Raw genomic sequence first — 27,874 nt, 5'->3', positions numbered from 1 at the left:
ACAAAAATCAACCTAGGTGAAGTGATAGACTTTTGTCCTCCAGCCAGAGGATGTCGTAGCCCCTCATCTCTCCCCAATTTTCAGGAAGGGAAAAAGGAGTCTGTCCACTTCATGCTTCTGGGCAGTCAATCCTGAAATTCCTTAGGTTGTTTGGCCCAGGACTGCCCTCCCAGAATGGTGAACACCGCTGCCTGTGCTCTGAGAGCTTGCCTTCTGCTCCAAATACACTGCTTATTCATTGAGTCAACCAATAAACATTTGAGAACCCACCATGTGCCAGAAAGTAACTAGGCACGGGGGATACGGGAGTGAATGAGACCAAGTCCCCACTTAAGGCACCACACGCCCTGGTGGAGACGGGGAAAATGATAAACATAGATCCCACTAAGTAAGTCACTTTACCAAAGGAAATAAAGCAGAGCAACAAGACAGAGAGAAATTGGAGGTGGGCTGCAGGGGCCACTGCCCCTTAAGTGGTCAAGGAAGGCCTCTTCTAAGAGATAACATTTGAGCTGAGATGTGATGATAAAAAGGAGCTAACTATTCACCAATCTGCGGGAAGAGCATTCTGGACGGGAGGAATAGCAAGTGCCAAGGCCCTAAGAAGGGAGCAAGGCTTATCTTGTTAGAAGGACAGAAGAAGAGCCAGTGTGCATGGAGCAGAGCCTGTGAGAAGGGAGGGTGGATGGAGATGGGGGTGAAGGGGCAGCCAGCAGCCCATGGATCCCCTGAGAACTTGCAGGCTGGGAGAGAAACCACCAGAAGGCTATAAGCAGGGAGTAATCAGGTCTGTGCTTGGAAAAGATCGCTCTGGTTGCTGGGAGGAGAATGGACTCTGCGGCAGAGAACGAAAGAGGAAGACCGGGCAGGGCCAGGTTGGTAACCACAGAGACAATGAGACGTGGTGGGGTTCAGGGTACTTTCTGGAAGAAAGGCTGTCAGGTTGCTAGAATAAAGATAGTAAGTCTGGCCGGGTGTGGTGGCTCACACCTATAATCCCGGCACTTTGGGAGGTCGAGATAGGCAGGTCACTTGAGGCCAGGAGTTCGAGACCAGCCTGGCCAACATGGTAAAACCCCATCCCTACTAAAAACATGAAAATTAGCCAGGCGCGGGGGCAGGCACCTGTAGTTTCAGCTACTTGGTAGACTGAGGCAAGAGAATTGCTTGAACCCAGGAAGCGGAGGTTGCAGTGAGCCGAGATCTTACCACTGCAATCCAGCCTGGGGGATAGAGTGAGACTCTGTCTCAAAAAAAAAAAAAAAGATAATAAGTCCAGCATCTGTAAATGCTCATGATCCCTGTGTGAGCAGCAGTGTGTGTATACACACACACACACACACACATGCACACACGTGCACATACACACTATCCTCCTTATACAAACAGTGCAGACTCCAGGCTCTGGAGTCAAACGTATTCAAATTCCAACTCATCTGCTTACTTGCCATTAAACTTGGTTCAAGTCACTGAACCTCTCCATCCCTAGGGTTCCTCGTCTGTAAAAAAGGGGACAATAGTAGAAGTGCCTCATGGTTGTCGTGAGGATTAAATTAGTTACTACATGGGAAGCATCTAGGGAAGGGCACCTGCCACATACCGTATGAGTTTCCTGTTGCCACTGTAACAAATTAGCACTGATTTCATGGCTTATTAAAAACAACACAAATTTATTCTCCTGCAATTCTGGAGGCCAGGAGCTCAAGATCAGTTTCAATGGGCTCAAGTCAAGCAGTGGGCAGGGCTGGTTGCTTTTGGAGGTTCCGGGCAGGGGAATCCGTTCCTTTCCCTTTCTAGCATGTGAAGCCTGCGGCATTCATGGCCCCTGCTCACATCACACCCATGTCCACTTCCATCATCTCATTGTCTCTTCCTCTTTGACCTTCTGGCCTCTTTCTTATGAGGACCCTTGTGGTGATATTTTGGGCCCATCTGAATCAGCAAGGATAACCTCCCTATCGCAAAGTCCTCAACTTATATCTGCACAGTCCCTTTCTGCCACAGAAGGTAACAGTCACAGGTTCTGAGGATTAGGACACACATATCTTTGGGGGCCATTATTCAGCCCATAACATGTGGTAGGCAATAAATAAAGGTTCATTGTATTATGATAATGATACTTCATGATAATAATGATAACATTTTTATCATTATCATCTTCATCATTCCCATGAAAGCCCCAGAGCATATCCCCAGCCCCCTCCTCAACTATGTAGGAGAGGAGGGGATGTTTAGAAAACCCCAACTCCTAGAAGCCCCCTGAGACTTTGCCCCAAGCCCAAACCAGAGCTGGGGGCAATGCTGGCTGATCAGGCAGAGTCACCAGTCCCCGGGTTGGTCCTGATAAGGGGAGCAGGGGACAGACGGTTGATGAGGCAGGAGTGTGCTCACAGCCTGGGGTCCAAGAAGGAGCCTGGAGTGCATGCTAAAGCCTCCTGATGGTGCTGTATTCCATGGGCACCTCAGGACCCCCGCTGGGGATGTGGCCACTGAGGTGGCCCATGTTGCAGTAGGTCGGCTCCTGATGCTCAGCACCGAAGGTCAGAGATGCGTAGGAAATGTTCTCCTTCGGCAAGGGAGCCTGCAGCAAAGGCGAGTGCCAGGTCAGAGAGGACGGCAGGAAGTGATGGTCATGGGGCAGAGGAACCATCGGAGGAGGCTAGTGGGGTGGACCCTTCAGGGCTTCTGACCCCTCTCCAGCCTTCCAACTTCCCCCGCACTCTGCCAAGCACCCTGAGCTTCAACCAAAACAGAACAGCTTCTCCCCCAACCCTGCACCAGGGCAGCACATTTCCTGTGGAATGCCAAGTCACTCAGCCTGTCTGGGACTCTGCTGCCCAGCGTGGGGACCGTGTTTGGCCAGTCCCTATGTCCCCGGGGCTGAGACTCGCCTGGGGGAGCTCCTAGGCGGGTTCTGCAGTGACTATGGCTTTATCCCACACTCGCCTCCTCGATGCCCACATGAGCAGGAGAAAGCCCACCCTCCGACGGGGCACAACAGCAGGCCTGTGCCCCCCTGCCCCAGCCTCGCAGCAGCCCCCACGGAGGACGCACCATGGTGACATATTCCACTTGCACCTGGTCAGCCTGGGCAGAGGAGGAGAGCTTCGTGGTAGCCTTTTGGGGAGAGGTTCCGGCCAGCTGCAGGGTCAGGTCTGCATAACAGAGGTCACCCTCCAGGGGCTGCAGTACCTGGGACAGGGAACACAGGCTGGGGAGTCACAAGACCTGTCTGTGGACACAGGTTCCTTTTCCACGGTGGGACGAGAGCCTCTCCGCTTCCCCAGGTGCCCCTCTCCCATTTCCCTCTGCGCCCCCACTTCTCAGGCTTCCATACCCCTCGGCCCTTGTCCCCCTGGCTGTTTCCAGGCCCTCAGCCCCCAGGCCCTGCAGGGGGCCTTGAGGACAGGATACTTTGGCACAGGACTTATCTGATATTTTGGACCTTCTGAGAGATGGAAAATGAGGAAGGGGAAAGAAGCTGCCTGGTCTCTCTGGTCCAACCTTGGGGGCTATCTTACCTGCTCTGGGGACATCCCGGCCGCTAAAAGACAAACAACAATTCAGAATTAGAAAGCCCATTCCCCAGACTCACAAGAACCCCCAGGTCTAGGGAAGACAAATATGGAAGAAAAGAGGTGAATTGGGTCCAGGCTCAGAGACAGAGACCTGGTTCTAATTCTGATTCCTCAGATGACACACTCTGTGACATTGGTCATGTCACCTCTCTGACCTTTCACTTCTCCACCTGAAAAAGAGGGACACCCCAGCCCCCTGCTCCCCACATCATAGAACCATGCATTCAGCTGATCGGGTGGCCCTGCCAGCCATTGGCTCCCCTGGGAGTAAGGTTGCTTCTGCAGAATCCCAACTCGGCCTGGAATTCCATCCTGTCTCTCTACCTGATTCATCCTTCAGGGGTCAATTCAAAGTCATGTCTGCCTTCTGCAGCTACCCAGGCTGTCTAATCCCCCTCCTGAGCCCCTGGGGGGGCACTTGCTTTATGTCTGTCTCATCATTTTCATCCTACTGAATTCTAGTTAGTCCTCAGGTAGGCTGTAAGCTGCAGGGTGGCTGGGCCTGTCCCTTCCTTACAACCTGGGTGCTTGGCTGTGCTGGGCAGGTGGTGCTCCATCAGTAAAAGTTGTCTGCAGAGACAGGATCGCACCAAGCTGCCCCCCAACCCTGAGTAGAATGTGCAAGCTGGGTTGGCACAGTAGGGACCGATTTTGTTTGGTTTGGTTTTGTTTGGTTTTGTTTTGAGATGGAGTTTCTCTTTTGTCGCCCACGCTGGCAGGCAATGGCACGATCTTGGCTCATTGCAAACTCCACCTCCTGGGATCAAGAGATTCTCCTGCCTCAGCCTCCTGAGTAGCTGCAACTACAGGTGTGTGCCACCACACCCAGCTAATTTTTTGTATTTTTTAGTAGAGAAGGGGTTTCACCATGTTGGCCAGGCTGGTCTCGAACTCCTGACCTCAAGTGATCCACCCGCCTCAGCCTCCCTAAGTGCTGGGATTATAGGCATGAGCCACTGCACCCTGGTTTCCAGGGGAAAACCCCCCATTTCTTTGTTGTCACTAGAGCAGGGATGTGTTCTCCAGAAAGCACTTAGACCTTAGGCCGTGAGCAACACATTTGGGAGAAAGTGATGAATAAGAGTCAGGCTCTAATTTTGAAAAAGCATCACAGAAAACAAACTAACAGAGAGTCAGGCTCCCCTCTTCCCAGGCGAAAGATTTCCCAGGCTGTGGTGAGGGAGAAGCGTTGGAGAGAACCCCGTGAGAGCGAGGACCCAGCTGTTCCAGAAGGGAAAGAGGTACAATTGTGTGAGAATGTGGAAGTGAAGCCACACAAAGGGGTTTGGTTGGGGCCAGGCCTCATGATCTGTGAGTGCAGGCTCCTGCAACAAGAGGCTCCTCCCTGAAGAGCTAGTTCACACAGGGCAAGTAGGTCAGCCTGGGAAAGTCCAGTGGGCGGGGGAGGGACAGAAGGAAAGGCCATTCCAATTTCCTGATCAGACTCGGAGGGCTGTGTGTGTGCATGCATGCTTGTGTAATGTGATGAGTGCACATGCACTGTGAGATCCATGCGCTGTGTGTGCCTGTGATCGCGCGCGTGTGTGTGCATCCACTGGTGTGTTTGTGTCTGTTTGTCCCTCCCCATTCCATGTCAGCTCAGTACCTCCTTGACAACCACATAGACCCGCCTCTAGCATCTAGTCTAGACACCCCAGACTGGACCACCCACCTGAGACCATTGCCACCTCTGCCACCAAGAGTCAATCCAGGAAAGAGAAAGGGAGGTGGATCAGAGAGAAGAGAAGGGGAAGGACGGAGGTGCAGGGCAGGCGGCGAACGCCAAAACCTCCTGGGGCGCCCCTGCAAGCTCCAGGGCGCCCCCCGGTCCCCTGGCACTGCCAGCTGCCGAGGGCCTTTGGGACTGTGCCCTTTCCAGATTGTGCGGGTAATCCCTTGGACCAGATAGCTCTCAGATGCCACACCTCCAGCCACCCGGCCCAGTCTCAGCCCAGCCTCACCCAGGTCCTCTCACCTTTCTGCTGGCGCTTCATCATCCTCCAAGCCAAGAGCGAGGCAGCCACCGAAAGCAGCAGCAGTATGGTGAAGATGAGGGGCAGGAGGACACTGAGCTTCAGGAGGTTGTGCCTGGAAACAGTGGCAAGCGTCCCCTGCATCCCAGGCTCACCATCTGCCTCTCAGCCCAATCCTACCCACCCAGCAGCAGGGGAGGGCCACACACCTGATGAGCTGCAGGTCTGTAGTTTGCAGCCTGGGAACCCTCACTCCTGGGGATCCTCAAAGATGGGTTTACAATGAGTACACATAGACACAAAGAAGGGAACGGAACAAGAGACATCAGGGTCTACTTGAGGATGGAGGGAGGGAGGAAGGAAAGAATCAAAACACTACAAACTACCTATGGGTACTATACCTATTACCTGGGTGACAAAATAATCTGTACACAAAACCCTGGTGACATGCAATTTACCGATATAACGAACCTGTATATGTACCCCTGAAGCTAAAATAAGTTTTTAAAATTTAAGAATTTTAACAAAAGATAGTTGTTTTTGTTTTGTTTTTCATTTTTTTGAGACAGAGTCTCGCTCTGTCACCCAGGCTGGAGTACAGTGGCACGATCTCGGCTCACTGCAACCTCCACCTCCCGGGTTCAAGAGATTCTCCTGCCTCAGCCTCCCAAGTAGCTGGGATTACAGGCACCCACCACCACACCTAGCTAATTTTTGTATTTTTAGTAGAGACAGGATTTCGCCATGCAGGCCAGGCTGGTCTCGAACTCCTGACCTCGTGATCTGCCCGCCTCGGCCTCCCAAAGTGCTGAGATTACAGGCGTGAGCCACGGCACCTGGCCTTAACAAAAGATAGTTTTTAAAAAGAGAAAGGGGTTCCATGAGGTGGTTTTAATGTGTCAGAAGCCTAACAGAAATTGTAGGGCAGTAGACTCCTAAAACATCTCCTGCCTCTACACCTGCCCTCTCTACTGGGTTGAATAGCGTCCGTCCTCTTCCCCCCGAATTCACATCCACTCAGACCCATGAATGTGACCTATTTGTGGATGTAATCGAGTTAAGATGAGGTCATACTTGATTAGCATGGGCCCTGATCCAGCGACTGGTGTCCTTACAAGAGGGAAATTTGGACACATAAACACACACAGGAAGCAGACCATGAGACGATAGAGACAGGGATCAGAGTGATGCCGCCACAAGCCCGGGAACACGAAGGATCGCAGGCGCCCACCAGCAGCTGGAACAGAGGCATGAGACAGACGCTCCCTTTGGGACCCCAGGGTGGAAACGGCCCTGGTGACATCTTGATTCGCAATTCCTGGCCTCCTTAGCTGTGAGAGACGTATTTCTTTTGCTTTGAGCCACTCGTAACAGCAGCTGCAGGACACTGACAGGCCCTACTGTAGTGGATCATTGCCACAGCAGCCGAGGGGCCTGTGAACCAAACATCAAAGCACAGCCCTCTCTTGCTCAAAATTCTGCAACAGGCCAGGCACGGTGGCTCATACCTGTAATCCCAGCACCTTGGGAGGCTGAAGTAGGCAGATCACTTGAGGTCAGGAGTTCGAGACCAGCCTGACCAACACGGTAAAACTCCGTCTCTACCAAAAAATACAAAAATTAGCCGGGTGGGGTGGCGTGGGTCTGTAGTCCCAGCTACTTGGGAGGCTGAGGTGGGAGAATTGCTTGAACCCAGGAGGCGGAGGCTGCAGTGAGCTGAGATTGTGCCACTGCACTCCAGCCTGGTCGACAGAGCAAGACCCTGTCTCAATAAATAAATAAATTAAATAAATGAATAAATAAACAAAATAAATAAATAAATAAATAATAAATAAATAAATAAATAAATCCTGTAACAGCCCCATTTCAGCCCATGAAAATGGCCAGGGCTGACAACGGCCTCCATTCCTGCCTACGACTCACCCCTGCCTGCTTCACTCCAGCCTCACTTCCTGCTGCTCCTCAAATATTCCAGGTACACCCCCACCTTAAGAACCTTATTCCAGTTGCATGTTTCTCCAGGAACACGCTCCCTCTGGAGCTCTGCATGGCTCACACTCTCATCTCTTCCAGTCTTTGCTCAAGAATCACTCGACCGGGCGCGGTGGCTCATACCTGTAATCCTAGCCTTTGGGAGGCCGAGGCGGGCAGATCACATGAGGTCGGGAGTTCGAGACCAGCCTGGCTAACATGGTGAAACCCCATCTCTACTAAAAATACAAAATATTAGCTGGGCGCGGTGGTGCGCGCCTGTAATCCCAGCTACTCCCAGCTGCTTGGGAGGCTGAGGCAGGAGAATAGCTTGAACCCGGGAGGCATAGGTTGCAGTGAGCCGAGATCCTGCCGCTGTACTCCAGCATGGGTGACACAGCGACACTCCATCTCAAAACAAACAACCAACAAAAAAAAACTGTTGTGGGCTGGGCTGGATTGTACTCCGCCACCCCCCACCCCAATCCATATGTTGAAGTCCCACCCTCTAGTATCTCAGAATGTGATTGTATTTGAAGATAGGATCTTTAAAGAGGTGATTGAGGTTAAATGAGGTCACTGGGGTGGGCCCTAATCCATTATCACTGGTGTCATTAGAAGAGATCAGGACACAGACACACGCAGAGGGATAACCACGTGAAGACATACGAAGAAGACAGCCATCTATAAGCTGAGAGGGCTCAGAAGAAACCAACCTTGTGGACCCCTTGATCTCAGACTTTTAGCCTCCAGAATTGTGAGAAAATAAATTTTTGTGATTTAAGCCCCCATTCTGTGGTATTTTATTAGGGGCAACCCAAGCAAACTAATATAAGGACTATCGGCTTCATCACTGGATGTGCAGAAATTTGAGAAAGAAATTCATCAGTCAATTAATTGTGTCACCCCTATTTGGTTACACTAATTAGCTCTAGATTGTAAGTACTTCGAGGGCAGGCATTTTGATTATTTGGTCCATTCTTGTACCCTTTTTAATTCCCTTAAACAGTGACAGGCTAGAGTGAGTGCTCAAGAGTTAAGTGTTCAATAAATGAGTGAACAAACCATCTCATGCTAATCAAAGGCCCTAATATAAGGCTTCGATTCATAAAATAACAAATAAATAAATAACCTTAACTATTACTTATTCAGAGCAGTTTGGTAGAAAATAAACTTTCAAATCAGAGGGCATCCTGTATTGGTTTGCTTAGGAAAAAGAAAAATAGGGACTAAGCAAGGTGGGTCATGCTTGTAATCTCAGCACTTTGGGAGGCTGAGGTGGGCAAATCACTTGAGGACAGGAGTTGGAGACCAGCTTGGCCAACATATGAAAACCCCATCCCTACTAAAAATTGGCCGGGCATGGTGGCTCACGCCTGTAGTCCCGGCTACTCGGGAAGCTGAGGTACGAGAATCACATGAACCCAGGAGGTGGAGGTTGCAGTGAGCTGAGATCATACTACTGCACTCCGACCTGGGCAACAGAGTGAGAATCGGTCAAACAAACAAACAAACAAAAAAACAATTAGCTGGGCATGGTGGTGGGCGACTATAGTTCCCCCAGCTACTCAGGAGACTGAGGCATGAGAATCACGTGAACGTGAGAGGCAGAGGTTGCAGTGAGCCAAGATGGCACCATGCACTCAAGTCTGAGCTACAGAGCAAGACTCTGTCTAAAAATTAAAAAAAAAAAGAAAACTTTTAAAAGTTTAATTAAAAAAAAAACAGAAGGCAAATGGGAGAGGGGGAGTAGAAGCGTCTCAGGTAGTCAGAATACCGGGGACCCCCCACAGGGATTGTGTGGCAAGGTCCCAGCAATAGGAGACCTTGGCACTTGGCAGACCTGAAAACAAAGTCAACAGGGCCAAGGAGAGTGAAAGGAGGAAATTAAAGGGCAAGTTCCACTTCCAGAAAGCCCAGCTGACTGCAGATGGTTCGGCAGGGCACTAAGAGGCGTGACCCGAGCTGTGGTGTAGAGCCCGGAGACTTCCGTCCAAGCTCCGGTGCCACCCTTCACTGAGGAAGGGACTGAGGCTCAGTTTCTTCTTCTGTAAAATGGGAACATTTATATCTGCCCATTCTTCCACATGGGGTGGTTGTAGGAAAGGTCAAAGAAAACAAAATAATGCATAAGGAAGCCTTTTGTGAGCTGTCGGGTGCTCTAGAGATGTGAGAAACTATCGGCATCACTGTTCTTGCCATAATAGTAATCAGATGAAAATTAAGGGAAACAGGACTTCCCCAAGCCCTCCTTTCCTTGTCCTCCCAGAAGTTGGACCAACAGCCATCCCTGCGGCTCCATGACCCCACGCCCACACTCACATGAGCCACACCATCCTTACTGACTGCCAACTCATCCGTCTCCCACACTGAGCTCCACGGGGACAGTCCATGTCTGTGTCCCCCGAGCTCAGCATGGTGCAGCCATGTAGAAGTTATTACAACACAGTAAAAGTGGGGCGAATGAACGAATGAACCTACAAACAGCACTGAGCTGCAGAATGAAGGACTGTGGAGACTGAAAGGACACCTTGTGGCCTCACAGCAAGTGGGAAGGGCTCCCAGCTTCCTCATCCTCACCAAGGAGCGTGCAGGTCCCAGACAAAGCTCCGGCTGGAAACTGGGGCTTCAAAGAGTTCTCCATTGGAGGAGTTTGGGTCAAGCAGGCCACAGTGGAACCAGAGCTGGCTTACCTGTTGTCCAAGTGGTGGCCGGTCAGAGTTGGGGAGCTGCTAGTTTCTTCCGGGGTGACTGGTGCTGTAAATATAGTGGAGGTAGGCGTGGTGGGGGCAGCAGTCGACGCTGTAGTTGATGCTTGGTGTATAGACCAGATCACAGACGCCCCTGCCCATGAGCCCACCCGCAGCCCTGCACAGAGCTCTGAGGCTGGGCGGGGGTCTGGACTGCTACTATGGGAAGGGGCTGCAGCTTGGACCACTCATGTCTCCTTGGTCTCTAGGAGACTCCAGAGCTTCAGAGGTAGGTGGGGCTGGGCAGGGTCCAGGGAGGACGCTGAGCAGGCCCTGGGAGGGTTAGAGGGGACTGGGAAGCACCTAAGGGCAGCTGGAGACCAGTTGAACTTGAGCAATCCTGCTGTTTATGACAGTGCCTTGGTCAATCTCCACCCCCAGACCTATTTATCCAGCAACAACAGGAGCAGAGTGGGAACTTGCACAGTGACCCTAGATCTGTGACATCGAAGGTCAGGACCAGCCCTGAATGAAATCATAATATTCAGGAAGAACCTTGACTTTGGGCAAGTTACAAAGCTTCAATGATGGGGATGCCCCTTTCTCAGGGGTATTGTGAGGACTCATTGAGACAATGCACGTTCAGCACTTTGCAAACTAGAACATACCCCAGAGGCTCCAAGTGCAGCCTGGGGCCCCGAGGACTGTGGTGCTCCCTCCATGCCACAAGGGCCCTCGAGCTGGTCCTGCTCATCTCCTGAGGGACAGCAGAACAAGCCCATGCAAACCGAGGCACTGGGACCCCTGAGCTAACCCTCCCAGGAGTGTCTGCGTTCTAGAAGGACGTAGGAAGAAACATCGTTAAGTCCACACACACAAATGGCTCATGGTGGGATGTCAGGGACCAGGAATGCAGCCGTTTGACTGTGAAGACCTTTCTGGACTTGGGAATTAGACCCCAGCACCCCGACTCTGCTGAGCCTCTTTTTCCCCCAGGTTAGATATGGAATGGGAGGTGGGAACGGCAGCTATGAAGCCCCAGCCCAGAACTCCACCAAAAGCAGGACACACCTGGGCACCGGAGGTCTCCAAAAAGCAATGGCAAGGATTGGGGTCTCTGGGTACCCTGGGAAGGCATCCCTTTGTCCCATGGGCTGAAACTGGGACCATCACCTTGTCCTCAGGCACTGAGCTGTGCAGAGGTAAAAAAAATGTGCCTAGAAAGGCTTAATCCCATCCTGGAGGGAGCCCTGGGAGCCACGGGGGCATTGAAGAGAGGCCCTGCTCCCCCAGTCCCAGGTGGTCGGTCAGGGTTCTACGAGACTCAGGACTCAAGTGATAGATCACTCAGTGACAATTAAATCACTTGAGTAGAATCTCAGAGACCAGAACAGAGCAGGCCCTGAGAGACACACACATATGTACACTCCCTCTTACCTGGGTCAATGGTCACTCGAACTGGGACCCCAAAGTCAGATCCAGTTCTCTCAATTCCACACCAGTAAGTGTCAGCATCAGTTTTCATGAGATCCTCCATGGTCACAGTGAACGTGCGGTTTTTCTGATTGTCCTTGATGGACACCCGGTCCCTCTTCACCTCCTGCTCTGATCCATTGGTTTTAACAAGGATCTTGCAGTCATGCCAAACAGCTCCTCGACACCACCATTTCAAGTAGGTCTCCCAGTGTGAGCTGTAAACACACCGCACGGTCAAGGAGCCCCGCTCCAGGCCATTCACCGTTGTTGGACCGGTGATTTCGGTGGCAATGGAGTAGCCTGGAAAACACAAATTCATGTGCTGTCACCTCCACCCCAAGGGCAGGGCCACAGCTTTCTGTTTAGGGAATAGCTCCCAAATCCAAGTTTCACAGGTTAAATAACAGTCAAGGAAGAAATACACCTTCCACATACAAAACTTTTGTCCTTCAATTTTCCACTGGGTCAAAGCCACCAGGAAAATCACTGAAGAGCCCAACAACGGATCCCCCAAAACATAAAAATATTGTCACTAAGCAATAATAGCTTCCTGCAGTTCACCCCTCTCTCCACCCTACGGCCAAGGTAATCTGTATATTTCAAGGAATGTCCTTTTGCAGCCATCTTTGTGTTAGTCCAGTCTAGTGGGGAGGAAATACCAGGAGACCCACTTCCACAGGGTCTTACCTTGGCTCTTAGCACTGATGACCCTCATGAGGCAGCCACATCAGATGGCTGTGGAGAGGCTGTCCTGGTGGTCCTAATGATTTCTAGTGGTTCTGGAATAAACCACCCTGGATGAATGCCTTTGAAGTTGATCAAAACAGCAACGGCAACTGGTCTCCATGTGCTATAGGATCCATACAACACAGATCCCACTTTCTTCATTGAATTGCTTTGACCCCTTTGTCAAATTGCAAATTTATGGACTTCCCATTCTGTTCCATTGATCTATTTGTCCACCCTTCTGCCAATCCTACACTCTCCTGATTACTATCACCTTGTAGAAAAGCAAGTATTATAGACAGTAAAGCAGTATTTGCTTTCTTTTTATCTTTTTTCTTTTTTTTTTTTGTTTTTTTTTTTTTTTTTTTGGAGACAGGCTCTCACTCTGTCGCCCAGGCTGGAGAGCAGTGGCACAATCATGGCTCACTGAAGCCTTCACCTCCCAGGCTTAATTGATCCTCCCACTTCAGCCTCCCTTCAGCAGGAGAATAGCTTAAACCCAGGAGGCGGAGGTCGCAGTGAGCCAAGATCACACCACTGCACTCCAGCCTGGAGACAGAGCAAGACTCTGTCTCAAAAAAAAAAAAAAAAAGAAAAGAAAATCAATAAGGGTAATATGCCACATTAACAGAGTCAAGGAGAAAAATCGTGTGACCATCTTAGATGCAGAGAGAAGTACCTGATAGGAATCAACACTCATTCATGATTTTTTAAAAACTCTTAGCAAACTAAGAGAACTGCCTTTATCTGTTAAAGATTGTCTATCAAAAACCTCAGCAAGCACCACACTTAATGTGAGACATTCATACGTACTTTATAATAATTTGTTAACATGGACATTGAAGTTTTATGCACTTTTTTGTACATTTTATTTTCCACAATTAAAGACTTTTAGGACACGATAAACCAAGAGGCAAATTATTCTTTTTTTTTGAGATGGAGTCTTGCTTGGTCACCCGTCACCCAGGCCAGAGTGCACCGGTACGAACATGGGTCACAGCAGTCTCAAGTCCTGGGCTCAAGTGATCCCTTTGCTGTAACCTCTCATGTAGCTGGGACGACAGGACCACAGGCATGCACCACCATACCAGGCTAATTTTTTTTTTTTTTTTGGAGAGACAAGGTCTCACTTTGTTGCCCAAGCTGGTCTCAAACTCCTGGACTCAACCGATATGCCTGCCTCAGCCTCACAAAGTGCTGGGATTACAGGCTTCAGCCATCATGCACCACCAGCCAAATTAGTCTTAACAGTGAAATACTATAGGCATTCCTATTGAAATCATAAACAAAACATGAATTCCCAATATATATAATAACATGATTCTGGAAGTTCTTTTTTGTTTGTTTGTTTTTTTGAGATGGAGTCTTGCTCTGTCACCCAGGCTGGAGTGCAGTGGCGCCATCTCAGCTCACTGCAAGCTCCACCTCCTCGGTTCACGCCATTCTCCTGCCTCAGCCTCCCGAGTAGCTGGGACTACAGGCGCCTGCCACCACGCACGGCTAATTTTTTGTACTTTTGGTAGAGATGGGGTTTCACCGCAGCCAGAATGGTCTCGATCTCCTGACCTTGTGATCCGCCTGCCTTAGCCTCCCAAAGTGCTGGGATTACAGGTGTGAGCCACTGTGCCTGGCCTGGAAATTCTAATCAATATAGGAAGATAAGGAAAAACATAAAATGTATAATTATCAAAAGGGAAATGATAAGTTAGAGAAAATGTTTTAATTTTAAATGAAAAAGTATTTTAATTCATAATTGAATTTAATAGAGTGGCTAAATAAACAATAAACATGTAAAAATCAATGGCTTCCCCATAAACTGCTAATAAATAGTTGGAAAGTAAAGTAGAAAAGTGCTCATTTAAATTAGCAATAAAAGTGTATTAAATTCCTAGGAATAACTTTAACAGAAACAATAAAGACTTATGGAAAAAAAGCACAAAGAGGCTGGGCACGGTGGCTCACGCCTGTAATCATGGTAAAACTCCATCTCTACTAAAAATACAAAAAAAATTAGCCGGGCATGGTGGCACACCTGTAATCCCAGCTGCTTGGGAGGCTGAGGCAGAAGAATCACTTGAATCCGGGAGGCAGAGGTTGCAGTGAGCCAAGATCGCGCCACTGCACTCCAGCCTGGGTGACAGAGCGAGACTCTGTCTCAAAAAAAAAAAAAAATCTCTTCCTTGCCAGGCATGGTGGCTCATGCCTTTAATCCCAGCAACTCAGAAGGCCGAGGCAGGAGGATCACTTGAGCCCAGGAGTTGAGGCTGCAGTGAGCTATGATCATGACACTGCACTCCAGCCTAGGCAACAGACTGAGACCCCAACTCAAAAAAAAAAAAAAAACCCTTCCTTTCTCACAGAAAACGAACTTCCTGATGGGTATTTTTTTTTCTTGGGTGTTTTAAAACAATAAATTATTTAAAAGAGGGAAGCAGAGTAAGCACACTTGCTGCTTGTGGGTGGAAGTTCTGCAGGAGAGGCTGGCAAGAGCTGATGCACGGAGGTTCACAGTGGTATCCGGGCTTCGTGTTGGCGCCCACAGCTGTGCCTGCTGGCTTTTCTGCCCACTTCAGACAGAGGTCCCAAACCACTCCCACCCCCAACACAACTCTCACATCTGCTCACTACCAAATTCTCCCATTTCCAGATGTCAGAAAAAAAGCAGCCACACCTGTCCTGGTCTCACTGTGCCAATGCATTTCATAATATCTCACCCAAAGTCTGCCTTCTCCACTTACACGCTGAAACTCGGGGCCAAGTGTCCATTAGCCACTCCCTGCTCTGCCTGTACCAGCCTAGCAGTCCTGGAGAAGTCATTTTCTTCCCCAAGACCCTTTCTCCAATCTGTCCCACCAGGCTCTTCTGAAGCATGTGGCAAAGCCGTGCTGACCTCCCTCTTCCTCAGACGTGCCCAGTCCAAGCTCATTCCTACATGAGAGTCCTCGTATCTGCTGTTCCCTGTGCCTGGAAAGCTGGTCCCGATCCTGTGTCTGATCTTTTTCCTCCTTCTTTTTCCAAGGTCTCGGCTCGGACAGACATCTGGGACCCTCTTCAGAGGGGTTGTTTCAGCCCGCCTGACTTAGAGCATCCCCCAACCTGGGTCCCACTGTAACATATCATCTTGTTCTGTTTTCCTCATAGTACTTATCACTTCTCACTTCTTGAAATTATTTTTTTGTTTTCTTTCTTTTTTTTTCTTTTTTCTTCCTTTTTTTTTTTTTTTTGAAACAGAGTCTCACTCTGTTGCCCACGCTGGAAGGCAGTAGCATGATTACAGCTCACTGCAGCCTCCACCTCCTGGGCTCAAGTGATCCTCATGCCCCAGCCTCCAGCCTCCCAAGTAGCTGGGACCATAGGCACATGCCACCATGCCTGGCTAATTTTTGTACTTTCTGTAGAGACAGGGTTTCTATATGTTACCCAAGCTGGTCTTGAATCCCTGAGCTCAAGCAATCAGCCTCCCAAAGTGCTGGGATTACAGGAATAAGCCTCCTTCCCTGGCCTCCCTTCATTTTTAATCAAAATTGCACGCACCAACTTAAGGTGTCTCCTGCCCTCTGGCTCTGCCCACATCTCAGTCCCTCCTTTCCTCTACGTCCCTGCCGGGCTTATCTCCTCTTTACCTTTCTGGTCCCTCAGCAAATTCTACTATTTCCTATTGCCCCAAATGCCTAGAACCACCACTGTCTCTCTGCCCAGCAAACTCCCTCTTCCCTCCTTTCAGAGCCCTCCAGCCCCACCTCTTCCCTGACGCCTGCCCTTGCTCAGAACACCTCCACGCAGGTGACAGACCACCCAGTCCAGGATCAGGCACTCGCCTGCTCTCCTGAGCAGCCCGTGTTCCTCCTCTGCTTTTCCCTGGCCGGCGGGGCCTACACTCTGTCCATTTCACATGATCAGCCCCTGGGTGGGGGTCAGGAATTCTGCCTTGCACTGGCTTCATTATGAAGGCCACGCCCTGTATTCCCGCCTTGGCAACGGAAACGCTAGGTGAATGGTGGGTATGTGGATGAAACGCACAAGGCTCATGCCATTAAGGACACCTTTTGGCCTGGTCCCTTCTTCCCTCTCTCAGCCACCTCCTCCTGCTGGCTAAGCTTCCCCCAAGAAGACAGACCCAGGCCCGCGCACCTGAGAGCCAGAAGAGGAGCGGGTAGAGCGTCAGCAGGGGCATCTTCTCTTCAGACAGGTCCCCGTTCCCCTCGGTGGAGCCTGGCAGCAGGAACAAGCTACAGACTGCACTCCATCTCCCAGCCTTCTGCTGGCACTCACTCTTGCCCTTGAACTTCCTCCTTCAGTCACTTCCCATGGGTGAATGAGACTAAAAGAGGAAGGAGGTGGTCGGTCGGGCACGGTGGCTCAGCCTGTAATCCCAGCACTTTGGGAGGCCAAGGCGGGCGGATCACGAGATCGGGAGTTCAAGATCAACCTGGCCAACATAGTGAAACCCCGTCTCTACTAGAAATACAAAAATTAGCCAGGCGTGGTGGCACACACCTGTAGTCCCAGCTACTCAGGAGGCTGAGGCAGAAGAATCGCTTGAACCTAGGAGGTGGGGATTGCAGTGAGCCGAGATTGCACCACTACACTCCAGCCTGGGCGACAGAACAAGACTCTGTCTCAAACAAAAAAAAAAAAGAGGAAGGAGATGGAAAGGGTGAAATTTCGAGGCAGTTGACAATGCAAGGGGTCACAGCGATCATAAGCTTCTGAGAAATACCTCTCTGTACACAGCCACCGTGGGTTCTCTAAAAAGAGAACTCAGTGGCTCCTCTGTCATGTGGAAACCTGCAGACATAGACCCACTGGGTCTGGCCAGCCCTTATCCAATCCTCCAAACCTGGTGGCTTGGCTTGGGGCAGGGGCACGTGGCTCCACCAGAGGGGTCCTGGAGAGCCACAGCTGATGTATACAATGTCCTCAACCTGGAGCTTCAGGTGTAGCCAGATGCGTGGGAGCCCAGAAGGCCAGAAGTTCAAGAGGATTGAGGGGCGCTTGGGGCCAAAGTCAGAAAGCCAGAGGCGAGATTCCAGACCAAAGGTTGGAAGGCAGCTACGAGGAGATGATTGGGTATCCAACCCCAGACTACAAGGCCAGGTACGGTGGCTCACACCTGTAATCTCAGCACTTTAGGAGGCTGAGGCGGGAAAATCACTTGTAGCCAGGAGTTCGAGACCAGCCTGGGCAACGTGGCAAGGCTTCATCTCCACAAAAAAAAAAAAAAAAAGGTCAGGCGTGGTGGCTCATGCCTATAATCCCAACACTTTGGGAGGCCAAGGTAGGCGGATCACTCCAGTTCAGGAGTTAGAGACCAGCCTGGACAACATGGCGAAACCCCATCTCTACTAAAAAATACAAAAATTAGCTGGGCATGGTGGCATGCACCTGTAATCCCAGTGACTTGGGAGGCTGAGGCAGGAGAATCACTTGAACCCGGGAGGCAGAGGTTGCAGTGAACCAAGATCGCACCACTGCACTCCAGCCTAGGCGACAGAGCAAGACTCTGTCTCAAAAATAATAATAATAGTAATAATAATTAGTTCTGCATAGTCACGCATGCCTGTAGGCCAAGCAATCTGGGAGGCTAAGGTCTGAGGATCACTTGAGCTCAAGAGGTCGCAGCTGCAGTGAGCCATGATTGAGCCACTGTCCACCGTACTCCAGCCTGGGCAACACAGCAGACGCTATCTCTTTAAACACACACACACACACACACACACACACACACACACACACACACACACAAAGAGGTTCAGAGAGAAGGGAGACGCAAGCAGGGAACTACTGGCCCAGTGACAAGGGCTTTGTCCTGAGAACACACAGGAAGCTCCTACTGCTGTACCCCAGCCCACCAGGTGAGATCCCAGGGATACCTACATCTGGAATCTTCCAGAAACCTGTCCATTGTACCAGGGGGTTTACCTGAGGAAACCAGTTCATTGCTCAGGACTATTACCCCCTCGCTCCACCCCCCATCTTATAACTATTTGTTGAAGGAAGGAAGGAAGGAAGAAAGGAAGGACCAGTTTTGCCCCTCACTCTCCTCCTTCTGACAATCATGTCCATCCCCCATCTCTCCTTTCCCATCAAGAACCCAGCAAGTCCCTAGGGTGGGGACTGGGGATATAAAAGGATTAGAAAGGGCCAGACTCGGTGGCTTACACTTGTAATCCCAGCACTTTGGGAGGCCGAGGCAGGTGGATCACCTGAGGTCAGGAGTTCGAGACCAGCCTGGCCAACATGGCGAAATGCTGTCTCTACTAAAAATACAAAAATTGGCCGGGCGCGGTGGCTCACGCCTGTAATCCCAGCACTTTGGGAGGCTGAGGCAGGCAGATCACAAGGTCAGAAGATCGAGACCATCCTGGCTAACACGGTGAAACCCCGTCTCTACTAAAAAGTACAAAAAAATTAGCTGGGCGAGGTGGTGGGCGCCTGTAGTCCCAGCTACTCTGGAGGCTGAGGCAGGAGAATGGCGTGAACCCCAGGGGGCGGAGCCTGCAGTGAGCGGAGATCGCGCCACTGCACTCCAGCCTGGGTGACAGCGAGACTCTGTCTCAACAACAACAACAAAAAATAAATAAATAAATAAAAGAAGAAAGAAGGGGATGGGCTTACCCTCCAATGTAAGAGTTATCCAAAGTTACTGTGATGGTCCAGGAGGCTTCCAAGGCAATCGGGCAGCATCAGTCTTCAGCCACTAAGCCAAGAAGATCTGGGAAGGAGTCAGTCAGAGAGCCTTGGGCCAGAGCTCCAGGGGCTCTGGGAGTGGCTGCCAGGTGAGCTGAACAGTCCGATTTTCATTGGGGTCCCACACAGATGGGATGCAGCTTAGGAGGAATCCTGGGCTGCAGGCATTCCCTGGCCCAGTGGCCAGATTTCCAGCACTCGTAGCAAGCTCCTGGGGGAGGAGGTTCTGGAGGAACGCCTGGCAGCTGCGGTTTAGGCATTTAGAGTTCTTGTGTGCTGGAGATGTGGCTGGGGTTTGTCTCACAGTGGAGGCAAGGAATTGCAGAAATACATTGCTACTTGGCTGCCTCTATTATTGTACACCTTGAAGATAAGGTTAATTAAGTCCTGTTGTGGGGTTTAAGGGCCGGAATTTAATTTTTGGAGCTGCATTTAATGTTGGGAGCAGATTGGGTAATAAAATAAAATGCATATTGAGAATAGGACGGCTTTCTGACCTTACAGGATCTAGGGCTGTAAAGTGTCTCAGGGTTGCTGCCAAACGGGCCATGAACTGGGCTGGGTTTTTTTATTTGATGAAAAAGAGCCTAAACACTAACTGATTTGGGAGAGGTCAGATAAAGAAAAAGGAGCATTAACCTTGACCATGCCTTTAGCTCCAGCCACCTTTTTAAGAGGAAATTGTTGGGCAGGTGGGTGAGGGCTATTCAAGGAACAAAACTGTCAGCCGGACCAGGTGTGAGGAGGGGAGGTGATAAAAGGATTATAGGGTGGGGGAGCGGAGGCTGAGGAAAAACTGGGACCTAGCTCAGCCTGGCGAGGAGCAGCCTTGGGAGGAGGGGAGAGGTCAGATGGGTCTGTAGAAAAGGAAGATTCGAAAGACTCAGAGACACTTGGGGTTGGGACTGAAGGGACAGGTGGGAGGGACAGAAGCAAGATTTGGGATGAGTTGCATTGGGAACAGAGACTAGGGAGGGACCAATGTGTAAAAGAACGTCAGGCACCTCAGACCGTTTGCCCATTTTATGACAAGAATTATGTAGATCTTGTAGGATGGAAAAATCAAAAGTGCTGTTTTCTGGCTATTTGGAACCACGGTCCAGTTTGTATGGGGGTCAAGCGGCATTGCAGAACAAAATAAGGCATTTAAGTTTTAGGTCAAGCAAGAGTTGAAGAGGTTTTAAGTTCTTGAGAACACAGGCTAAGGGAGAAGAAGGAGGAATGGAGGGTGGAAGGTTGCCCATAGTGAAGGAAGCAAGTTTAAAGAGAAGGGTAGAGACACAGAAAGAAGGGGTGAGGGGTGCTTGCCCCCCAGGAAAGTGGAAAAGGGGCAGAGACATGGAGAGAAGGGGTGGGTGTGCTTGCCCTCCAAGAAAGTGGAGAAGGGGTGGCAGGTGCTTGCCCCCCAGAAAAGTGGAAAAGGGGTAGAGACACGGACAGAAGGGGTGGCGAGCAGCCCTGGGCTGCAATGTGGGTGAGCAGCCAAAGCAGGCGTCCCTGCAATTGACTTGCCACCAAGGGAAAGTGGGTGAATGACCAAGGCAGGCATCCCTGCGGAGATCAGACACCAATGGAATGTGGGCGAATAATCAGGCAGGCATCCCCGCAATGATTAAACACCAAGGGAAGGCTGCCTTCCCAAGTCCGTGACTGGCACTGGAGTTTTGGGTCCACGGATAAAATGTGTCTCCTTTGTCTCTACCAGAAAAAGAAAGGAATTGAAAGTAAGAGAAGAGAGAGATTGAAGGATGGCGCCAAGACTCAAAGGAGAAAGAGGTTGAGAGATAGTGAGAGGTTGGAGAAAAGAGTAAAAGAGGCTGCTTACCCGATTTAAAATTGGTGAGTTGTTCCTTGGGCTGGTTGGTCTGAGGACCCGAGGTTGTAGGTGGATCTCTTCACAGAGTGAGGGTGAGGACAGAGGACTGGTCTCCCAAAGGAGTCCCGCTGACCAGGGTCTTCAGCACCAAATGTCACACACATCCATGTGAAGAGACCACCAAACAGGATTTGTGTGAGCAACATGGCTGTTTATTTCACCTGGGTGCAGGCGGGCTGAGTCCGAAAAGAGAGTCAGCAAAGGGCAGCGGGATTATCATTAGTTCTTACAGGTTTTGGGATAGGCAGTGGAGTTAGGAGCAATGTTTTGCGGGCAGGGGGTGGATCTCACAAAGTACATTCTAAAGGGTGGGGAGAATTGCAAAGAACCTTCTTAAGGGTAGGGGAGATTACAAAGTACATTGATCAGTTAGGGTGGAGCAGAAACAAATCACAATGGTGGAGTGTCATCAGTTAAGGCTATTTTCACATAATTGGTGGCTCTTCAGTTGCTTCAGGCCATCTGGATGTATACATGCAGGTCACAGGGGATATGATGGCTTAGCTTGGGCTCAGAGGCCTGACAATATCTAAGGTAATGGATTTAGGCAGCTCCGTCCCTAACATTTGGGGGCCAGGGCTAGAATACAAATGGAGGCTCACATACCGTGTGTCTCAGTATCTTAACATTCTAAAGCAAGTTCAAAAAGCTACAAAATCAAGTGTGTCTAATCTTCCCTCCTGAACAAAATACCTTCTTACCAACCTGGAAGCCAGGTTAGCATGTAGGATTCTCAGAAGTTCCACACTAAAATGTGGCAGCCTAGGGACAAACAACCTCCTGTCCCCAGCTCCCCCACCCACAAGCTCCTCTCCTTCTCCTCCCACCCTTGCGCACCCCAACCCCAAAGGAATTTTCAGCAGCTGTTGAGTGGCGAGAGAAGATATGTCACAAGTGCATTGGTTAGGTCAGAAGAATGCATGAGGCTCCACGTTCAAGCTCTGTCCACAGCTCCTGCAAATGGTCACCCCTTGGCCACACCACAGACCTAGGGATGCCACAGTAACAGCGACCTTGGGGCAAAGTGCAGTCAGTCTACAGGAGGAATAGGAGCCTTTGGCCATGTGGACACCCCTCTTCATGGGGAGGAGCACAGAGGAGGAGCAGGCCTAAGGGAGGTCCTAGGTTTAGGAAGAGACCATTCAACAATGCTTGTAAACAGACCAGCGCTGAGCTCTCCATGATGGCCTAGGTAAAAAGCTCTTAGAGTCATTATCAGTAGATTTTTTTTTTTTTTTGAGATGGAGTTTTGCTCTGTCACCCAGGCTGGAGTGCAGTGGCATGATCTTGGCTCACCACAACTTCCACCACCGGGGTTCAAGTGATTCTCCTGCCTCAGCCTCCCAAGTAGCTGGGATTACAGGTGCCTGCCATCATGCCTGGCTAATTTTTGTATTTTTAGTAGAGACAGGGTTTCACCATGTTGGCCAGGCTGACTTCAAACTCCCGACCTCAGGTGATCTGCCCATCTTGGCCTCCCAAAGTGCTGGGATTACAGGCTTGAGCCACCGCACCTGGCCATTGTTAATAGATTTCTGATGCTGATAAAAAAGACCCGGCAGGGCATGGTGGCTCACACCTGTAATCCCAGCACTTTGGGAGGCAGAGGCAGGTGGATCACGAAGTCAGGGGATCGAGACCATCCTGGCTAACACGGTGAAACCCCGTCTCTACTAAAAATACAAAAATTAGCCAGGTGTGGTGGCAGGCACCTGTAGTCCCAGCTACTTGGGAGGCCGAGGCAGAAGGATACCTTGAACTCAGGAGGCAGAGGTTGTTGTGAGCCGAGATCGTGCCACCGCATTCCAGCCTGGGTGACAGAGGGAGACTCTGCCTCAAAAAAAAAAAAAAAAAAAAAAAAAGACCATGACCAATATGAGAGGATCATCCTGCCCCACCCTGAGCCAAGGTTCAGCTGAATCTGAAATGCTGAACCCTGTGTGCACCCCCGGACCTCGGTGAGCCAGACAAGGTCCCGAGAAGACAGGACTGTTTCCTACGATGAACGCTGTGTGCACCCTCAGACCTCAGTGAGCCAGAAAAGGTCCTGAGAAGACAGGACTGTTTCCTATGATGAAAATTGATGGAAACTCCTCACCCTGGAAAGGAAAAGGATAAAAGAAAAAGAATTAGAGTCTGTCACGTTCTTTAGGACACGAATGAGGAGAATGTGGATGGACTACCCCTCACATTCTGGAATATTCTCTCTAGGAAGCACTTCTTAAAGCCTGAGGAAGTTAGATTCTAGATGTAAATTATTAACACCAATGCATATAACAAACAAATGAGTTCTCTAACCCAGGAGGAAATAAAAACTGGAGAGGTTCAGGAGGTGGGTGGGGGCGCAGTCAGGGGACATCCAAAGTCAATGCCGTGGACACCTTCATGGTAAGCAGACGCTGATATGCATCCCCTTCCGTGCCACTGCCAGAGTTGAACAATGGCTGGGCCCGACCCAAGGAGGCCCAGCCAATCTCTATGCTTTTACGGTTTTGTTGTTTTTATGTCTTTGTGTTTTTACAAGTCCAGCTAAAGTTTGCACCTCCTAGTCCTTTCAAACAGACTTGAATTCTTGTCTTTGGAAAGAGGCCACTGTCCACTTTACACTAAGGCATTTATCCACTCACCCATTCATTCATCCATTCATTGAGGGTACCAGCCTCTGGATGCATGTAGAGTTCTTCTCTGTTGTTTATGATTTTCTTTCAAACATTTCATCTGAACTTCCAAGCTAATTATCGCCCCTACTCCCTCCCAGTTCAGACCTCCCAGAGGAAGGCAGCCTTCCCCCTCTTTTCCCAGAATCTGCTTCTCTTTGAAATCTTGTCTGCTCCTTGTTCTAAGGCCAAGTGTGCGAGGCACATACCAGCCATCTGATTTTGTTTTACTCTATAGACTGGATTTGTGGGGCTCTCCCACACAGGAGATCTATGGACATCGTGTTAGTCCCGGTCTTCCAAAGAGGAGATGTGAAGAGGGAATTAAATGTGCAAGGGTTTTACCGGGGGAAATGCCTGTGAGAGAAATAGAGTAGGTGCCAGGGAGGCCAGGGGAGCCTTCAGACCATGATGCAGGTTGGATCCCCGTGAAGGAAAGAGGGCGGAAAAGTTGTGTGGAAGCATCCCAGACCACTTTGCCGTATCTGGAGGGTTGTGCAAGGCCATAAGAGAGCCCTTGAGCTAACTCAGCTATTACAGGGGTCCTGTGTCTCCCAGGAACAGGCCTGTCTCAGTGTCCCTGCTGTGCTCCACCTTTGGCTGGTAATTGCCCGTAGGAAGCATGACCTTGGTGCAAACACGACGACGATGGCTTTCAGAGCACGGCAGTGGGGACCGTCGGTCATGGATGCCCCTGTGGTTGGAAGTCTCAGAGACACATTCTCATGGTCACTTCAGATGCTCATTAACTTGGAGGGAGATCTCCTCTGTGCCTTCACGCCCCTTTCAGTGACTTCAATAGAAAATCGAGACTTTAGTGTCTTTGTGTATCTGGGTGTATGTGTGGGTATCTGTGTGCATGTGTATGTGTTTGTATGTATGTGCGTGTCTGTGTCTGTGTTTATGTTTGTGTGTATATTTATGCATGTGTGCATGTTTGTGTGTATACTGCATGTCTGTGAATGTGTGTGTCTGTGTGTCGGTGCCTGTGTATATGTGTCTGTGTGAACGTGCATATGTATGTGTATATATATATGTGTGTTTGTGTTATACATGTCTCTGTGTGTGCATGTCTGTTTCTGAGTTTCTGTGTGTGTGCATGTGTGTCTGTGTGCACGTCTTTGTATATGTTTCTGTGTGCATGTGTGTTTGTGCACGCATGTCTGTGTTTGTGTATATGCATGTCTGTGCAAATGTGTTTCTGTGTGTTTGCATGTGTGCTTGTGTCTGTATATGAGTATACATGTTGGTGTACATGTGTTTCCACGTGTCTGTGTGCATGTGTGTGTTCTGTATGTGTGTGTTTGTGTGTACATGTGTGTTTTATGTGTACTATGTGCATGTATGTTCTGTGTGTATGTGTTGCACAAGTGTGTCTGTGTTTGTGTATGTGTGTGTGTTTCTGTGTGTACGTTTTTGTGTCTGTGTGTGCATGTGTGTTTCTCTGTGTGTGCATGTGTTTGTGTGTGTGCCTGTATGCTTCTGCGTCATGTGTGTTCTGTGCATATGTGTTGTATGTGTGTATGTTTATGTGTGTGTGCCTCTGTATGCATCTGTTTCTGTGTGTATATGTGTGCTCTGTGTGTGCATATGTTTGTGTGTGCATGTGTGTTCTGTGCATATGTATGTGCATGTGTATGTTTCTGTGTCATGTGTGTTCTGTGTGTATGTGTGTACATGTGTTTTTCTGTGTCTGTGTCTTGTGCATGTATGTTTCTGTGTCATGTGTGTTCTGTGTGTATGTGTTGTACGTGTGTATGTGTATGTGTGTGCTTCTGTGTGTGTTTCTGGGTGTATGTGTGTCTTCTGTGTGTGCATATATGTTTGTGTGTGCATGTGTGTTCTGTGGATGTGTGTATATATGTTTTTCTGTGTCTGTATGTGTGTGTCAGTGTCTTGTGCATGTGTTTCTGTGTGTATGCATGTTGTGCACATGCATGCTTAGAAAGAATCCACTCCTGCAGCCACAAGGACACCTCTGAGGCCAACTCACATCACAGGCCCTCACCTCTCTCTCTATTGCTCCCTTCCAGACCATCCTGGTGGGCGACAGTGGTGTGGGAAAGACGTCTCTGCTGGTTCAGTTCGATCAGGGCAAGTTCATCCCTGGCTCCTTCTCGGCCACCGTGGGCATCGGATTCACGGTAAGCACTGGCTGGCACTGCTAGCTCTGGGCCTGGGCTCAGGACCCCAGCGTGTTTCTGTTGAGTGCCAGCAGGAAACAGGTGGACACTCGCATTGGATCATTCAAGGAGGATTAAGGAGAAGACTGTTCCCCAAGGTGTAGGAGGGTGTTGGGTGACCAGGAGGGAGGGTGCACTGCCCCTGGGTAGTCCAGGAACTCTGCCCACCTCTAGTATCAAGCAGGAAGGGAAGGCACCCTCACCAGAACCCAGAGACAAAGCGGGCTGCCGGGTGAGCTGCCTGGCGGGAGCTGTGTGGGACCTTCAGTGGAGGGACACGGCAGCCCATGGAAGCACCTGAGGGAGGCAGCCAGGAGAACAATCCCCTGTCCCACGTTGCTCTCCTCCTGCTCGCCATCTCCTTCTGGGGCTCCACATTGGATGAACGCAAGTGGAAGCCAGAAAGCAAAAAATATTTTAACATGGGATAGCTCAGGTCAGCCCTCCAAGGCAAGAAGATCTGGAGGGACAAAGGGACGACCAAGTTTTCAGTACAGTCCAAACTTAGCATTGTCACACGGGTCTCAGGGAGCTGGCAGGCCCAGGTTACAGTTCCACATTTAGTCTTTGGTAAAATGGTAAAAGGGCGGCTCGGGTTAAGGAAGACCAGCGCCCTCGGCTTTTTCTGCCCACAGCCCCTCTGCGGGACAAGGGATCCCTCCTCTACCACACATCCCATCTCCCCGCATTGTCCCATGCCTGCGGCTGCAGCTGCCCTTGAATTCCTGGGAAGACCTTGGGAGAGGGTTCCACTCCTCTCTCGGAATGTGGCAGGAAGAGCAGGGCCTTCCCTCGGGACCCCAGAATCCTAGCATCTCAAGATGGGGAAGAGCAAACATCTCTTCTTGGACAAGGTGGATGTTTGGGAACCTCTGAGACCACAGCACAGGGCCTGTGAGATCACACTCAGGGTCAGGACGCAGCAGTGCCACGCTGAGGGGAAGAGAGAGAGGAAAACCCAGAAAAATGGGCTTGCCCACCGGGTCACAGTCAGGAAGGCAGGGGTTCAGAACGAACATGGCTTCTGGGTGACCTTCCAGGAGGCAAAGCGGAAGGAGTGCCTGGCTCAGGTGTGTTCTGGGGCCTAGAATCGGCCCTGAAACACCAGTGCCCAGGGCTCTCCCTGGACTGGGACTGGCTGGGCTCTGGTAGTGCTGAATAGGGCAGGGCGGAGACCCAGGAGGCCAAGGCTACCTGGCAATCCCTGAGGTCTTGGAACAGGCCACCACGAAGCAAACCCGGATGACCTGGTGCCAGGCGTCACCCACCCCAACCCAGGTCCAGTCTGCCCTCAACAGCCAGGACACACCCTGCCCTTAGGGTCACACCCGCATCTCCTCACCCACCCTTCTGCCTGTCTGGCGAGGAAGGAAGAGAGTGGGGTGGATGTGGCTGTGGACATGCAAAGTCTGATTCACATTCCACAGACCACAGAGGTGAGATCTCCAAATTTTGCCGCTAGCTTGGCAAGAAAACTGAGGCCGATTTCCTGTGAAGGAAAAAGAAAGTGTGTGGTCAAACTGTGGGTCTACCCTGAGATGGGACACGCTGGGTTTTCCCACTGACCTCAGGGTGGGCCTCCTAGAGCCTGGGCTGCCTGCTTGGCACCGGCCAGCACCCGATGTCCTCAGGTGCATCTCAGGACAAACCTGTTGCCTGCTTACGCTGAGTGAGGGCCTGAGCCCCTGGCCAGAAACTCAGCCTGGGGACACCTGAGCAAAGAACTGGTAGACATGGGGGTCTCCTCCACATATCAGCGGTCTGGGGGTCCCCAGAGAGCCAGGCTACCAGACACTTGTTTACCCATCTGTCCTTCACACGGAGATTTGAGATATGGCATGGATAAGGGCCCTGCCGCTGGCCAGGCTGTATCCTGCAACTCCTGCATGATGGGAAGGGAGGCAGACACTGCCACTGGCTCCGCTCAGGAGGCTGAGGGCAGCCTAGGTGGCAGGGGAGGGACAGAGCCCCTGGTCTCCCACTTTGGAGGAGCCAGAGGTGAGCAGGGTGACTACCTAGGGCGTGCCTTCACCCATAAACTACTGGGCCCATCG

General features: G+C 50.5%; 2 protein-coding genes across 5 annotated transcripts in view; one reads left to right on the top strand and one right to left on the bottom strand.

The window, feature by feature from the left end:
* Positions 1–27,874, top strand: part of RAB37 (RAB37, member RAS oncogene family) — a 66,605-nt gene that overhangs the window by 22,476 nt on the left and 16,255 nt on the right. For all 3 annotated transcript variants that reach the window (XM_030827963.1, XM_030827964.1, XM_030827965.1), the window contains exon 2: positions 25,671–25,781. In XM_030827963.1, coding sequence (XP_030683823.1) covers positions 25,671–25,781 — 111 coding nt within the window. The remainder of the gene's footprint in view (positions 1–25,670; positions 25,782–27,874) is intronic.
* CD300LF (CD300 molecule like family member f) lies at positions 1,647–16,730 on the bottom strand. 2 transcript variants are annotated; one of them, XR_004033372.1, is made up of 8 exons: positions 16,546–16,730; positions 11,650–11,988; positions 10,216–10,279; positions 5,761–5,806; positions 5,554–5,666; positions 3,522–3,544; positions 3,055–3,192; positions 1,647–2,581 (listed from the first exon to the last, which is right to left on the bottom strand). XR_004033372.1 is itself a non-coding variant. In XM_030827967.1 (8 exons), exons 1-8 carry the CDS (start codon positions 16,586–16,588, stop codon positions 2,426–2,428), a joined length of 945 nt encoding a protein of 314 aa, XP_030683827.1. In that variant the 5' UTR covers positions 16,589–16,730; the 3' UTR covers positions 1,647–2,425. The 2 variants fall into 2 exon arrangements, 1 of the variants encoding a protein (XP_030683827.1); XM_030827967.1 differs by having other exon boundaries at positions 5,554–5,689.

Source organism: Nomascus leucogenys, chromosome 14, assembly GCF_006542625.1.
Source record: "Nomascus leucogenys isolate Asia chromosome 14, Asia_NLE_v1, whole genome shotgun sequence".
Classification (NCBI taxonomy): Eukaryota; Metazoa; Chordata; class Mammalia; order Primates; family Hylobatidae; genus Nomascus; species Nomascus leucogenys.
The sequence above is the reverse complement of the archived record's forward strand: the minus strand, read 5'-3'. Positions and strand labels throughout refer to the sequence as shown.